General features: G+C 42.1%; 1 protein-coding gene and 1 long non-coding RNA gene across 2 annotated transcripts in view; both read right to left on the bottom strand.

Annotated features, from left to right (window-relative positions):
- The window catches only part of LOC106808438, a 1,335-nt gene extending 763 nt beyond the window's left edge, over positions 1 to 572 (bottom strand). Inside the window, exon 1 of the long non-coding RNA XR_001393777.1 lies at positions 498 to 572. This is a non-coding gene — a long non-coding RNA (uncharacterized LOC106808438). The remainder of the gene's footprint in view (positions 1 to 497) is intronic.
- Positions 573 to 1,317: 745 nt separating this feature from the next.
- The window catches only part of LOC106808432, a 14,979-nt gene continuing 1,278 nt past the window's right edge, over positions 1,318 to 15,018 (bottom strand). The window contains exons 2-9 of the mRNA XM_014811158.1: positions 14,678 to 14,761; positions 13,702 to 13,872; positions 12,975 to 13,084; positions 10,691 to 10,790; positions 7,270 to 7,495; positions 2,378 to 2,442; positions 1,999 to 2,076; positions 1,318 to 1,517 (exon numbers count right to left, since the gene is read on the bottom strand). Coding sequence (XP_014666644.1) covers positions 1,318 to 1,517; positions 1,999 to 2,076; positions 2,378 to 2,442; positions 7,270 to 7,495; positions 10,691 to 10,790; positions 12,975 to 13,084; positions 13,702 to 13,872; positions 14,678 to 14,761 — 1,034 coding nt within the window. The remainder of the gene's footprint in view (positions 1,518 to 1,998; positions 2,077 to 2,377; positions 2,443 to 7,269; positions 7,496 to 10,690; positions 10,791 to 12,974; positions 13,085 to 13,701; positions 13,873 to 14,677; positions 14,762 to 15,018) is intronic.

Here is a 15,018-nt window from a genome sequence, read left to right on the forward strand (position 1 = left end):
CGCACGCACGCACGCACGCACGCACGCACACACACACGCACGCACGCACACACACACACACACACAGGCACGCACGCACGCACGCACGCACGCACGCACACACACACGCACGCACGCACACACACACACACACACACAGGCACGCACGCACGCACGCACGCACGCACGCACACACACACGCACGCACGCACACACACACACACACACACAGGCACGCACGCACGCACGCACGCACGCACGCACACACACACGCACGCACGCACACACACACACACACACACAGGCACGCACGCACGCACGCACGCACGCACGCACGCACGCACACACACACATTCGTGTTGTGTGTAGTAGTAGTAGTCACCGCGGTGATGTGTAGCCCCTCGGTAATCGCGCCTCTAATTCACAAGCGCGGAACCAAAATCCGCAAATTTTAATAACACCCACTCTCGCTTGCGCGTATCCGTACTAATTGACAAGAGATTAGGTGCCGTGCTTACAAAACAACTAGCTTTTCCGGTTTTATCGCTCGCTATCAAGTAATATGTCCCGGCGCCGTCTTTCCAGTGTCCGTGACAGCTATACTTTTCTGCAAATAAAATGGAAACGCGTCGATATTCGAGTCGGTCCTGTTGTTAAATTATAAAATATTTAATCGAATAATACGCAGTAATTAAGGTATATTATTATCATTTCTGTTTCCACGATCACACACACACTCACGCACGCACGCACACATACACACACACACGCGCGCGCGCACTCACGCAAGCACACACACACACGCGCGCGCGAGCGGATGGCAGAATTTCCATTTCCGCCATCTTTGAGAAGCGCCTTGTGGTAATATCGGTGTCAGCTGCTTCTATCAGATATACATTGATTATCTATCAATAATATAAGCTGGGTAAGTAAAAGGGCGTGACTGCCAACAAATTATCGTGACAAACCACAAAACAATCACCTTCCTTTAATACTGTGTTAGCGAGTCTGGATCGCTGTTATATCGGCAGCACACAACACCTAGGCCCCACTGTGTATCCAGTTGGAGAAAATAGCACGCACCTCGCTGAAGGTATATTTCGTTTCATCATCCGTAATTTCAACGTCGCCAAAATTTAAATGCCGCATACGACGGGATACTAGGTAACTACACTTATATGTACAACATAGAAATAATATAGATAGATCGCTAGATAGATAGATAGAAAGATAGTTATCAAGAGTACATAATAGAGATCCATTATGTACTCTTGATAATTATCTATATTTTTTTTTATAATGCACACGAATAAAGACAGTGTACACGTCGCTGGAGGATCACGAACCTTGTATTAGAGGGTTCGACAATGAGCGATCGGGTCTCTTGCTGTCGCATGCCTGTTTAATGGTGATGGTGTGTCCATCGAGGCACCCGAAATCCAACGTAGACTCAGCATCTTCGCAGTTCACCTCGTCTCTCATCGAGGACAGGGCGTACCTCCCGCGATGCGGGCACTCGCTATCAGCCAGACTAGACACTAAAAATGCACACCGCCAAAATATATCGAGAGACATCGTCCGACGAATTTGCCGAGCTGCTGTTTTATTAGACAAACGTGGAAAGGCCGAGAATCGCGATTCAAGCCCGTAAAACGATTAAAACGTAAATTTCTAGATTTGCCCTCTAGTTCGGTGTTTGCGTAGCGATTGCTATTAAGTTACAGATATATTCCGTTGTCGACGGTTGTTTGATTGATTCAGAATGAATTTAAATATGAAATTGATGACCATAAGAAAATGTTAGGACAATATAGTCGTCGTAGGCCCTACTTGGTAACGAGATGTAATTGGCTAATTATTTACACTCTGTAATTCACATGCTCGTCGTGCAAATGTCAAAACATTCATATCATTGAATAGTAAGTAATAACATTTCACAAAATCATATTTATAATTAACTTAAACAATATTTTATCACGGGGACAGGTGCGTATGAAATATATTACTATGCTTACATACCTGGTAATAATGTCTCTAAATGTGAGTTTGTAAAGCTACTTTCGTCACAAGCGTCTGCCTTATCCGCTGTTAATAAACCTATATTAACAAATAAATATCATGACTACATTTTTGCGCATGTTACATATACATTTTTTTAATTTTATCATACTTTGAATGAATCTGACGATGATTGGATAATCAGTGCGTGCATATTTCGTTGATGTAACTACCTGTACTCGTGTGTGATTAGGTACATCTTGCATTGAGAATATAGAATGACATAAACTAATAGAAAACTATTCAGATTTATTGCAAATAGGTGTACTTGCATATATACGCGAACGTTATGACGTTATGTGATGTTATGTGGCGTATAGCGTTATCAAACTATACTTGCCTGATTCAATTTCCAAGATTTGATGGGCGCGGTTATAAATCTTGTGACACATATAACCATTGCGGCTGAAAAAAAACAGGAGAACAGCCATTATCGATTATGATGGCCAAAATCGTAAAAGTGCCACATTTATGATAAAAGCTGTAACATTTACAGCACTGTCTCCAATACTTAAAAGTGGTACGAACACAACGCAATGCTACGCGACGGCATATCGCCATATCCAGACTTCATACATAAATATATAAAGTTACGGTTAAATATATGAACACGATTTGCGCTCATAAATAAATTGACTAGTCACGAAGCTATTTACTGATGTGTGCAATTGTTGTATCCTGTAACTCTGATGTTTTCTAACAACCACGTGTATTTTATTTCCGTTCGTTTCTGCTTTTAATAATGCCATAAGCTTGCACATTAACGTGCCGGGGATTTTCGTTCCGGCAGATCCTATGCAGATATTATGAATATATATATATATAACATATATATAAATATATATATGCCCGAAAAACGTAACGTGCCCCCTGGATGGAAACTGCCTTGCTAAAGACATAGTATATAAAGCAACAGAAACAAGGCGGAAACATACGTCGGACTCGACAGAACTTAGTAAACATATTTGGAACTTGAAAGACAACAACCTAGACTACGCGATCAAATGGAAGATACTAAGCAAAGCGCCACACTAGTCAAACACTATGAAGAAATGCAACTTATGCTTGACAGAGAAGTTCTACACAAATATTGTGCAAAATTGTGACCGCGACACTGAACAAGAGGAACGAACTTTTTAGCAAATGCAGTCATAAAGATAAATTTTTATTAAGGAACGTTAAGTGAACTCTTATAATATGTTAGGTGCTCCGACAGTCTGAGACAGTAACGTATTATCAAGAGTAGATAATAGGAGAACAAATAATGAAGAAATGAACCAACTTATGATTGCATGAAATCTCCTCGGTAAACGATTCTTACGATAGAATGCAGTTTTGCAACCACGACTCCTATCATGCATCCATACACCTACTCATGATCAAACGCAACCGCAATCAAATAGATTTATATTTATTAATAAATAATCACTACGGAGTTATCTAGTGGCACTTGCAACGGTGATTGTATCCGCCATTGCTACACATCTTGTGTACACGTCTAGTGCACGCAGCACGCCACGTAATATGTACCGAGTACTATTTACATCGTGGAAATACTATATAAAACAGCAACCGGTGCCGCCGGTGAATAGTTAATACGAGTAGGCCTATATATGGAAAACGTAGATAGCCGGATGCAAGGACGTCACAAGATTACGCGTCGACACTCTACGGGAACAATTATGAATATTTATAAAACTGTCGTCCTTATTGCTGTTAGACCAAGTTTGTTTTTGTTTGCCTGCGGGTGAACTCATCATGTGGGCGCGTTCCCACGCACGGCCGCCTCCTCTTAAACCTTCGCGCATAGCCGTCTACTTAACCGTCACGATCGAGCATGCAGTGTTTATTAATTAATACGTAATCAGTGTTAATTTTTAATAATTCCTAAGTGAACGGTAAAGTGCGGAGCAGCATTAGCATCATCAGCAGCAACGTCGATATCAACATCAGCATCAGTACCACCAGCAGCAGCAGTAGCAACAACAACAAGAAGAACAACATCAACAACAACATTAGTAGCAGCCGTAACAGCGCGCGCGCGTGCGTGCGTGCGTGCGTGCGTGCGTGCGTGCGTGCGTGCGTGCGTGCGTGTGTGTGTGTGTGTGTGTGTGTGTGTGTGTGTGTGTGCATCTGTGCGTGTGTGCGTGTGTGCGTGCGTTCGTGCGTGCGTGCGTGCGTGTGTGCGTGTGTGCGTGCTTGTGTGTGTGCATGCATGTGTGTGTGTGTGTGTGTGTGTGTGTGTGTGTGTGTGTGTGTGTGTGTGTGCGCGCGCGCGCATTGGATAATTGCTGATGGGGCATTTAAACGGACTAAATGGCAGTATCCACCCCGTATCCACAGCTTCGAGGGCATCAAAATGGCAGATTATCCAGATAAGAACAACTCTTTGTATCCTACCGCACATTTCGTATAGCCTATCTGTGATTCAACTGATGTATGTCCTTGGGTGGTACTTAGATGATAATATAACATGACATTTGTTTAACTGATACGTAAGATGGCAAACATATCGATTTATACATGTATAATATATACATGTATCAACGTTTTGTGAATTATTTTGTCAATTGATTAATGTGAGTGCAATAGAGGGCGCTGCGCTCATCTTAGCTAGTGTTATGCGTTAAGGATACTGTCAAGGTTTTAAGAAAAATTTTACCGATTTTTCATTTTCAACTTTATTCGATGGCTAACACTATGTGCCACTTGTGTACATGCTCATTTCTCCATATAACGGTACATGTGAACTGTCAGAGCGTTTTGCTTGCCCGCGTACATGTGTAGTGAGCCGCGGCTGACGTCAGAAAAACGCTGATTTCTCCGTTCCAATTTCTGACTTAGTAGTCGATGTATAAATTTCTCTGTGATTACAACTCGGAATAATTTAATTTTACACTCATTTTAATGGTAACATATTGCTGTAAAAAAGTGCGTCAGGGATTGTTATTAAGTGCCGTATTTTATGAGTTATCTCTTTATTCGCAAAAATTTTAAATTCAAACGTGCGACTTGAATTTTAGGCAGTTTTTTAATTTTTCTCGGTAAATATGAAATTTAAAGAAAAATCCTGATGCACTATTTTGGTACATATTGTGCTTAACATGTGGCGAAATTTTCGTATCCTCACTCTTTCTGGTAATTGCGAAATATCCCAAATACCATTTTTACATAAAAATTCAAAATTTGTGTGGTAACATAATTAGGTGCTGGAAATTTCATGAAATTTTTTGCCTTGAGCATAGAGATATATCTCCTCTATAAATAAAACAAGTGATTGATTCGATTCATTCGTCAATAAACGTTTAATCTTTATTAGAGCAAAACCCCCGTGAGGGTTGAGAGCATCTTTAACGTCCCCAATAAACTCGAAGCACGCGATTTATGTTTTATCATTAATCAAGCGCGCGGTAGTATGAATAATGGTTATTGAAGAAAACACAACACGATGTAACGCAGGCACGCACGCGAGTGTATAGCACAGTTATTCCTTACGTACACATATACGCACGTGCGTACGCATACAAGAACACCCATGACTATACTTGACGAGTAATGTGTTTGTTATCAATAATCATGGTACCCCGAAGCCAAAATCCACTAAGTCGATTTTTAATCTATGCATTTCTAATCTTGTCATCAAGAGGCGATCATATTGTGTCATGGCATACGTGTTCAACTCCAATTTTCTATGCTACAACAGCATCAATAATTCTTATTCAAGTGTTTTTCAAGTTGGTGCAGTCAGTAATATATCCGCTATTAGGTACGATTATATTCCGCTATATATTTTTAGATTGTCCGTTTTTGATCAATGATTCCGAAATAAATCCTTTAAGGTGTGACGTGACGAGCTTGCCCTATCTTCCATGTCAGCGTAGTCTTCACTGCTTTTCACGAACCGCGTAATGATCCAATCACGCACAGAACGAACAACGCGATAACAGTCTGCTAATGAACCGTTAATTACGTACGCGATTAAGATGTCGGGCATATGGGCATTACAAACGACATTGGCAGGTGCATGCGAACACAGGATGGATCATCTAGACAAACTTCGAAGAACTGGGATAGAATCAGGATAGAAAAAGAGGGTAGCGACCACAGAAATGCCGCTCTACGCGTTGTTCCCGAGTATTTATAGCGTAAATTTCAGATGATATAAGATATTTGAAATTTGAATTGAGAATAATTTGAAAGATCAGCCGTTTCGTGCATAAAAAAAACGAATATAAGCGATGAATTAAAATGGCATTGTATTCTTGCGTATCGTGCTCGAACGCAAGCAACGAGGAAAATTATTCTCGTCACGATATCGGTAAATGTTGGCATGTGGCGCCACACGTTTTCGACCAGTCGGCCTTCAGTATCGATCCCCGCGCATATACAGTTTTACTTCTAAACATTTAGCGGCGTGCGTGCAGTCGGGTAATGCGCTTTGTTAGCGTCATGAGCATGTATGTGTAAGACTCCGCGGCGAGCTATCCGCCACGTACACGTATGCGGCTGCATCGCGTCGCATCGATACAGATACGATACAGTCGCGATGTGACGTTGATCGGCATTAGTTTCTTTTCAAAGGCTGTATACGGCGCGCATAGTTTCAACACGCGGCTATACGGCAGGCAGACGGGCGGGCTCTGCGCACCGGCTTGCAGTATGTATATCAGAAGTAGATAATAGGGAATTATTCCCTATATTGTATAATTAATATTTAAATAATTGAATTATTATATATTGTTCCCTATTATCTACTTCTGATGTATATGGTATATTCACGATTGCGCTGCAATCGCTGCAGGGCCGCTGTTACGATGCAGCTACGGCTGTGCACACACGGCCGAGTGCGCTCTAACGGGCTCACGCGCGCGTATTGCATATATTGTAAGTCGTCACGTACGGCGAATGTTAATTATTCGGTAAACTATTATGCTAATAGTGAGTTCAACTTCTCGGAAACGTTCTATAGCGTTGTGTACTATCAAACGGTAATGGTAACAATATGTAATGAAAATTAGTTTGCTCGACCGGCAATGCCATATTCCCGCCGCGGCGTTCAACCTTTGATGAATAAGCGGCTGTTTGAAGGCGCATGAGTTTTTTTGCCAAAGTTCAGTTATAAAATATATTAACAAAGGAAATCTTAAAGAGTATTTATACCAAAGCTCAAATTCTATCGTCAACATATTCAAGACAGCGAGATGTCGCTTGCTTTGCTCGCGCGGCACTCACCAGCCTTCTAGCGTGAACGAGAGTAAGATCGCGCCAGCGTTCGTCTCATTTCGTATCTCTAAACAGCTGTCGGCGTGCAGCACTCTGCCGTTGCGCACAATGAGCTTTCTGAACCCACTGAGTCGATTCTCGTTGAGCTGGTAGCCATGGCGACCGTCTAGCGTCTGCCACTCGCCAAACGCCGTCATCCACGACGGAAGAAAACAGGCAGCTGGCGGGTAGCTTCCTGTCAAACGAGACGGCCAGATAAGTATCGTCGACGCACGTTTCGCTAGCGTGCCGACACACAGACACACGCACACACACGCACACACGCACACACACACACACACACACACACACACACACACAAAAACACCACACACACACACACACACACACACACACACAACACAACACAACATACGCGCACGCACGCACGCACCGCACGCGCACGCACGCACCACACACACACCACACACACACACACACACACACACACACACACACACACACACACACACGCGCGCGCGCGCGCGCGCGCGAAAACCTTCAAGGTACGCGCGTTATTATGATTATTATTGTTATTATTATTATTGGATCATGGATCGTGGATCAGGTCATTAGCCGGTGACTTCTGGGTTGGCCGTGTTCCAACCTGGGACATAGAGATTAAATCCAGAATTTTTCTAATTATTATTATTATTATTATTACTATTATTATTATTATTATTATTATTATTATTATTATTATCTTCATTATTCTTATTTAGTTTCGCATGCTTTCGAGTGTTTACGCATCCGTCAAGTTTTAGTAAGAACGTGTAAATAGAAATTCGTTAGCATTCGCTCGCATAATGGTCGTCAGAGCTGCGTTTCTACAGCATGCACGTCTACTTATTGCCACACGTAATAACTCCAGTCGCTGACACATCACATCTTAATGTGACCGATAGTGAATGCCGTGTATCGGCGCATCTTTGTTCGCACGCTTATCAGTTTCATGATCAATATTCGATAGTGTTTAGCCATAATATCGCGCTCGAGAAGCTGAAAATTCGCACAGCTACTCATGGCGCACAATCCTCTACAAGGCGTCTATACAATATTGACGCCATCTAGCGCATCTAATATATACAAAATAACATTTTTCCTTGCGGGGCCGGTATAAACATTTTTTCGAAAAGTGTATTTCTTAGCACGACCTGGGAAATCGGTGTGACGTGCAATAATACGCCATTATTACCTGCGGAGAAAACTCTCGAAACGGTTCATTAAATTTATGAAACCGCAAGATATCGCGTGTTGCGTTCTATAAGAGCATTATTTTTCCATGTTTTGCAAAACAAGAGCCGAAGACAATATCACTGTACCGCTGCCTGACCTGATTAATTCTAGCTTTCGTCACAGAAGATCACACTAATTACTACTTGGCAAAAGCTCCATGTCTGCAACAATATCACCTATAAAATCCAATGTGTGCAACAAATTTGAATCTATCTGTATTTATCTATGAATTAATATATATATATATATATATATATATATATATATATATATATACAGAAGTGTGTAATATAGAGATATATTTCTATAATAATATACCACATACATAATAAGCGACACATACATACCTGCCCAGAGACGTCATATATCAAATGAAATAGTTACTGAAAGTTTGATAGGATTTCACCTACAACCCTAATTTAAATATATATACAACCCTATAAGTGTAGGCACGCCTAACAATTTTACGAGCGCAGTATGCCCCGCAGTTGTAAATGATAATGAATGAAATGTTACTTATCTATATTATAAGTTTATAGGGCCGTCTTTGTGACGCGTATGATCTCAGTTATGGATCATTGAACCGGGTCGTTTCCGTCACAGGCAGTTATACTTGGCTATGATTTTCAGAGTTTAGTGTGGTTCTCGGAGCGAAACGTTCACGAACTTTCGGAAATAAGTAATATATCAAAGATAATGGATGACATTGTTAACTTACTTGTCTATATTACACGTTCGTAGGGCCGTTCTGCATGGAAGCACGCGTTTATTCCCCACACACCATTACTACCTTCATAAAATGGGTTATTGGATGGGTAAGCCCAAATCAAGACGTATATACACGACGTAGATAGACACCTAGACTTTTATTTAACAACATCAACCTGCACCTATGACATGCTTTATGTAGCACTGTTACGCGTTGGTACACGCATGCATATGTTCTAGTACCAGACAAAAAAGCCAAAAATCTTGTCGTCAATGAATTTATACTTTAGCTAGTACCTTAAATATATTTGTTATTAATCCCGATAATTCCATAACAATGTCTCTGTCACTTAAAGATGTCTTCCCACGCACATTTTTGTAACAACCCACTGTCAAAACGTAAGTAAATAACTCACTACACTTTAACTGAACGTTAGCTTTGAAAATAAATCTGTAAAAATACGTATCACGCCTATATTTGCTCAACGAAATCACAACTCGAAAAACGCTTTTCGCCGTGGTTCTGTATAACGGCGGTTCTGAGTAAAGGCTCATTGATTGATGACGACGTAATACGTCACAACATCGCCGCAGAGCGGCAAAAGTAAACGCTGTTTGAAACATTCGACCCGACACTTTCACTTTGTAGTCTAAAAGCTTTGAATGAACGTATTCCCGAGCAATTTTTTTACCTATCACACATATATAGGCAAGTACAAACGTGCAATGTTAAAATTATTCATTTTTGCCTGATTTTGTGTTTGCCGCTTGAAATTTCGTGGGAAGGCATCTTTAATTAACTTTATGAAAATGAAATGATTATACTTCTATGGTTATACCGCAGATATCTTCTGTCCATTTGTCACTTTCTTAATTTAACAATACCGACTTGCATCTAACGCTAACTGTCGCTACCATACACGCACTGACCGGGAACATTTCTCCTTTCCTCCTAATGTGCACTTATTGACTTCCGCCTATGTCCATTGCATCAATCAAACACCCGTTCATTGGAGTGGATACGTATGTGGATACGTATATATATATATATACTAGAAACGTACATATATATATACTTATCTACCGACCTACCTAAATACTACCCTCCTCTCTCCCAACTCTCTCCCCTACCTTGCTCGCTTTTTGAAATGGAGCAACTGTTCTATAATACACAGGCGTGGCGAGGTATTTCACGGGCGTATACGAGACTTGTCTATTGCCACAAAATCTCATATGTGAAGTAAACGCGACTATACTGCGCTCTATTACGCCTATATACCTTTCGCACACTAGGTCCATTTACACTACAAGTTGCAGCGAAATGCCCCCGGAATAAGGGGTGGATTTCACTGACTGCGATTTCACCGACATTCGGGACTCGCAAACGAGCGGAGGCGCTGAAAGTAATGGACACATTTAAAGATTATTAAATGAAACGTAAACGTACGTGTCTGTAGCTCTAGGCTGTACGACGATGATTCTAGGCCACGGCACTTGGCGTCGGCGGACTGCGCCACGGCAAAACCCTTTTCGGTGGAACGGTACATCTAAAACAAATTACACAACAATGCGGAAAAATAAATGACAGTACGTAGTTAGTTATCATACTGCGCGTACACGGTACATCGACAATACAGAAAAAATATGCTTACACTAGATATACGGTATCTATACAATACAGGAAAAACCAGGAGGCATTTGACATTGCTTAAACGAAACATCTACAACGCATCAAGGAGCAGGGCTACACTCGACATTACTCATACGGTACATGTACAGTACAGGGGAAAACACATCTACGCATTAAACAGTTCACACGAAAGTCTCCCATAAACATGAATTATCGCATCATGCTATGCTATTTAGAACGTATGCATAACTTTTAAACGTATTTTCTCTCCCAAACACTACCTTGGCCCTGGCAGATGACCAACATAAATTGGCATAGCAACAAGTTGCAAATGTTGCGCTGAAAGCGCTTTCTAAATGCCGCTTAGCACGCGTGATCACTTGGCATTCAAACAGAGAGAGGGCGTCGTCCTTGAACATGAGCAACTGCCTAGTGACAAACATAACTGTGATTGCAAACAAATACCCAGCATCGGCATAGTAAACGCTGTCCTGTCATGCTCGTGTTCGAAATTACGAAACGCCCACAATTTAATTTTTCGCGCGCGCAGACCGAATTCAGTTGTCGACCGAAATTTAAGACTCGGCATCGCATTTTATCCTGGATAATCTTTTCGCAACGATCTTTTGCTGTGGGCTCCACGTTTTAAGACTTACACACTTGAACCGCCTACACACACGCACACGCTCGCACGCACGCACACAGGGACGCACGCACGCACACACGCACGCACACACGTACATGCGCACGCATACGCAATCATATATATAGTGAGAGAGAGAGAGAGAGACGACTACGATTGGTCGAGATTGCTAGTACTGTTGCACAAGGTACGCGTACATACATGTGTTTTCCGCACCGACGCGAACTCGCATTATACTCCAATGATCGATTTTATTCGGTTATTACAAGCCCCCGCACACACGGACACCACTTGTCACGCGGCCGCACCGAGCTTGCATCCATACGCGAGCAAAATGGAACACGTATCCGCCCTTTTCACTCGGAAGTCAATTTTATTAGCTCTATACGATGCCATTTGTTTGAAGTCATATCCGCGCGTGTGCGGCAACGCCAACGCGGCATGTTTTTGTAGAAATTTCGTTGCCATACACAGTCTTAAACTCAAACGATTTACTGCTCGGGTGCGTCAGCGATCTATATCTCTCAGCAAGCCATGCTCTTCTATTGCGAGCTTCCCCACACACGGTGTCAACGGCTACGTTCTTCTTTGTGATTCGATTCCTTTGCGCGAATATGCGAAAAATACGAAAATGTCAACGAAACGCGCCAACATATTTATTCGCGACTGTTTTCTATGAATAATGCGAGCGTTTATGCTGCCGGTATGATTACCATTAACGATAACGCATTACGCCCAATGCGTGCTCACGTGGAAATTATATCTAATGTTTTAGAGATCACGCGCTGGCTCTGCCGCACTGCACACTCGCAAATTTTACGATTTCAACAAAAAAATAAAACGGCGTTGCGACTGTATTTATGGTGCTGGGGATATGCGAAACTCGGCCGCTACCCGCTAATCGCGTTATCTGTAAAACACACGCGTAAAGGTAGAATGTGCCGCAAGGGGGCTATATGTTTTAGTAGTTTTATTTCGTACGTGTGTGGTTAATAGATGGGCACGAAACGCGCGCGGAGACAGACACATAAAGGCCAAATTTGCCACTATTGCCACAATTGTCACAAAGGCCACAATTGCCCAGACACTTACACACACGTACGTACGTGCACGTTCGCACATACACGCACGGACGCACGCGTGCTCCCCCACTTGTCAGCAGAAATTTCAATCAGTAGAACCACGACTACGTATGTACACAGTAGCCTTACCAGATGTGTGCACAGGAAGAGCCTATACAGGCCTAAAATACTCTACCTTAATTTCGACGATTTTCCCGCACGACAAGAAATTATGCACCTGGCAAGAAATGCTTCACCAACTACTCGTGAAACCCATGAACTGAATTATAATGTCATCTGTCCCAACAAAGACTGTTATAGATACTCTAGTAAAGTTCAGAATATTATATACAGAGGCATAGGAAAAATGAAGAATGATGTGCAATGTCAAACTTACGAAGCAGCGAAAGCTCTCCTCGTCCGTCAGAATGTTTCTGCTGCTGCGTCGTCCGACTAGGTAATTCCTCGATCCTTCTTGCCACGTTGCGAGACATTCTAACTGCTCACCTATAGAACAAGAGCGCGCGATGGCTAGAAAACGCGGTCTGTCCCCGACGATTGCGCCTCTCTTCAATCAACATATAACTGCGACTGACAGCCACAAGGGCATGCAGATTTATACCCGTAAAAATCAATAATGGTCTATCCCTCATATCAAAAAGGTATAAACGGTCTCGAAATAGTGCACGTCGTAATATGATGTCGTGTGTGGCAATACCCGTAGTTTTGCAGTATGTTATCAAATCAAGTTGATGTCTGATATATGAAATATGCAATAAGCTATGAAATAGGTTTGTGGTATTGTTCGTGAATACCTTTGGTACACGATACGCGCGTTATTCAGTCAGTTCTTAAATAGTTATGCGGCACTTTGCGCATCTAGATTTGATGCCTGATATGTGCAATGCGATATGCAATCAGCTCACGAGCAAAAAAATGCTTTTTTCATTTGTACACTTCCACTAGCACACCGTTATATCGCCATGCAAAAAGGTATTTATCTGGCAAATACGGAGACCATTCGAACCACGACCAATGCGATTACCAACCTGGTTACAGCTAACTGCGACGATTATCGTATGAGTAAAACACATCGAAACACAGTAAACGTTAGCGCAGCGTACTTTTATGTTCCGACTGGTGGATATCGGCGCAAGCTTGATAGCTCAGCTTCAGTTTGCTATCGTCTGCGCATTTGTCTATGTGCGACATGGGGTCGGCACACGCACCGAAGCCATTGTCATAGGAGAATCGAAACGGTCCTTCTAGCGGGCAGGCCACTCTCTCTCCATCAACTGCAAGCATAAATCAGCATTCGCGTTAACCGAGCAGTTTATTGTAACTTTCCAAAATGACTCGATTGCGATCGCAATTCCTACGCGCGCATGCGCTTACATGAATGCGTCCATGCTGTCATATTACTTGACTCCCATTCATCGCTTTCTAAGAATGAAAACGAAATTAATGTTTTGCGCGTGAGTTCAGCTCGTCAGAAAGTGTTGCTCGAGAATGGTCGCCCGCACTCTCCACTATTGTATTAGTTTTGTCGATCGCTACGATATTTCCTTCTCTTAAACATGACAGTGCTTGTGTTTGGCGTCTCCGAATATTGTGCGAACGGGCCTCATGCATTGTAGTTGGGCAGATTAGGTGAAAAATCATTCAGATTGTCATACAAGCATCAAATGTTGCGTGTGTTTCACGGATAGGCCACTAATTTAAAAAAGAACGTTAGCCACGTAAAAATTCAAAATGGCGGCCATTTTTCAAAATGGCTGCCATTGGATGACGCCATTATTTTACACTTTTCGCAATATCTTTTGACTGAGTAGGCAAATTTTCGTGATATTGACATCGATTCATATGTTTTTGACCCTTCTGAATCTGATCCTAGCATCAGAAATCACATGTCAAGCTTCTATGCATAACACAAACACGTATTTTCACTTATTGTCCACGCGGTGTGGTAGGTATATATCATGCACCCTGTCGGTATAGTATCAAGAGCTAATAAACACCTATTATTTATTCCATGGTACCATAATACCAGGTATTTATTAGCTCTTGATAGTATGCATGTGGTGTATTATAACTGCTTACCTCTGAACATCGTGTGCAGCTCCGCGTCACCCGTTATTAATTCGCAAATATCTGTCAGTGCATCTTTACGAAATACGCATTCACCTGTAAACGGATTAATTAAAAACGGACGAAAATTAATAATGTGAATAATGCTGGGTTGGGGCCAGTCCGCTAGGATTGCTGAATCACCGTGGTAACGGCGACAGACAAGAATACTGGTTACACGTTAATATTATCTGTCTGCTTCATTTAGTGAAAACAGGATGTGTATGTGTGTGTGTGTGTGTGTGTGTGTGTGTGTGTGTGTGTGTGTGTGTGTGTGTATGTGTGTGTGTGTGTGTGTGTATGTGTGTGTGTGT

This window comes from Priapulus caudatus, unplaced genomic scaffold (genome assembly GCF_000485595.1).
Source record: "Priapulus caudatus unplaced genomic scaffold, Priapulus_caudatus-5.0.1 Scaffold277, whole genome shotgun sequence".
Taxonomy (NCBI): domain Eukaryota; kingdom Metazoa; phylum Priapulida; class Priapulimorpha; order Priapulimorphida; family Priapulidae; genus Priapulus; species Priapulus caudatus.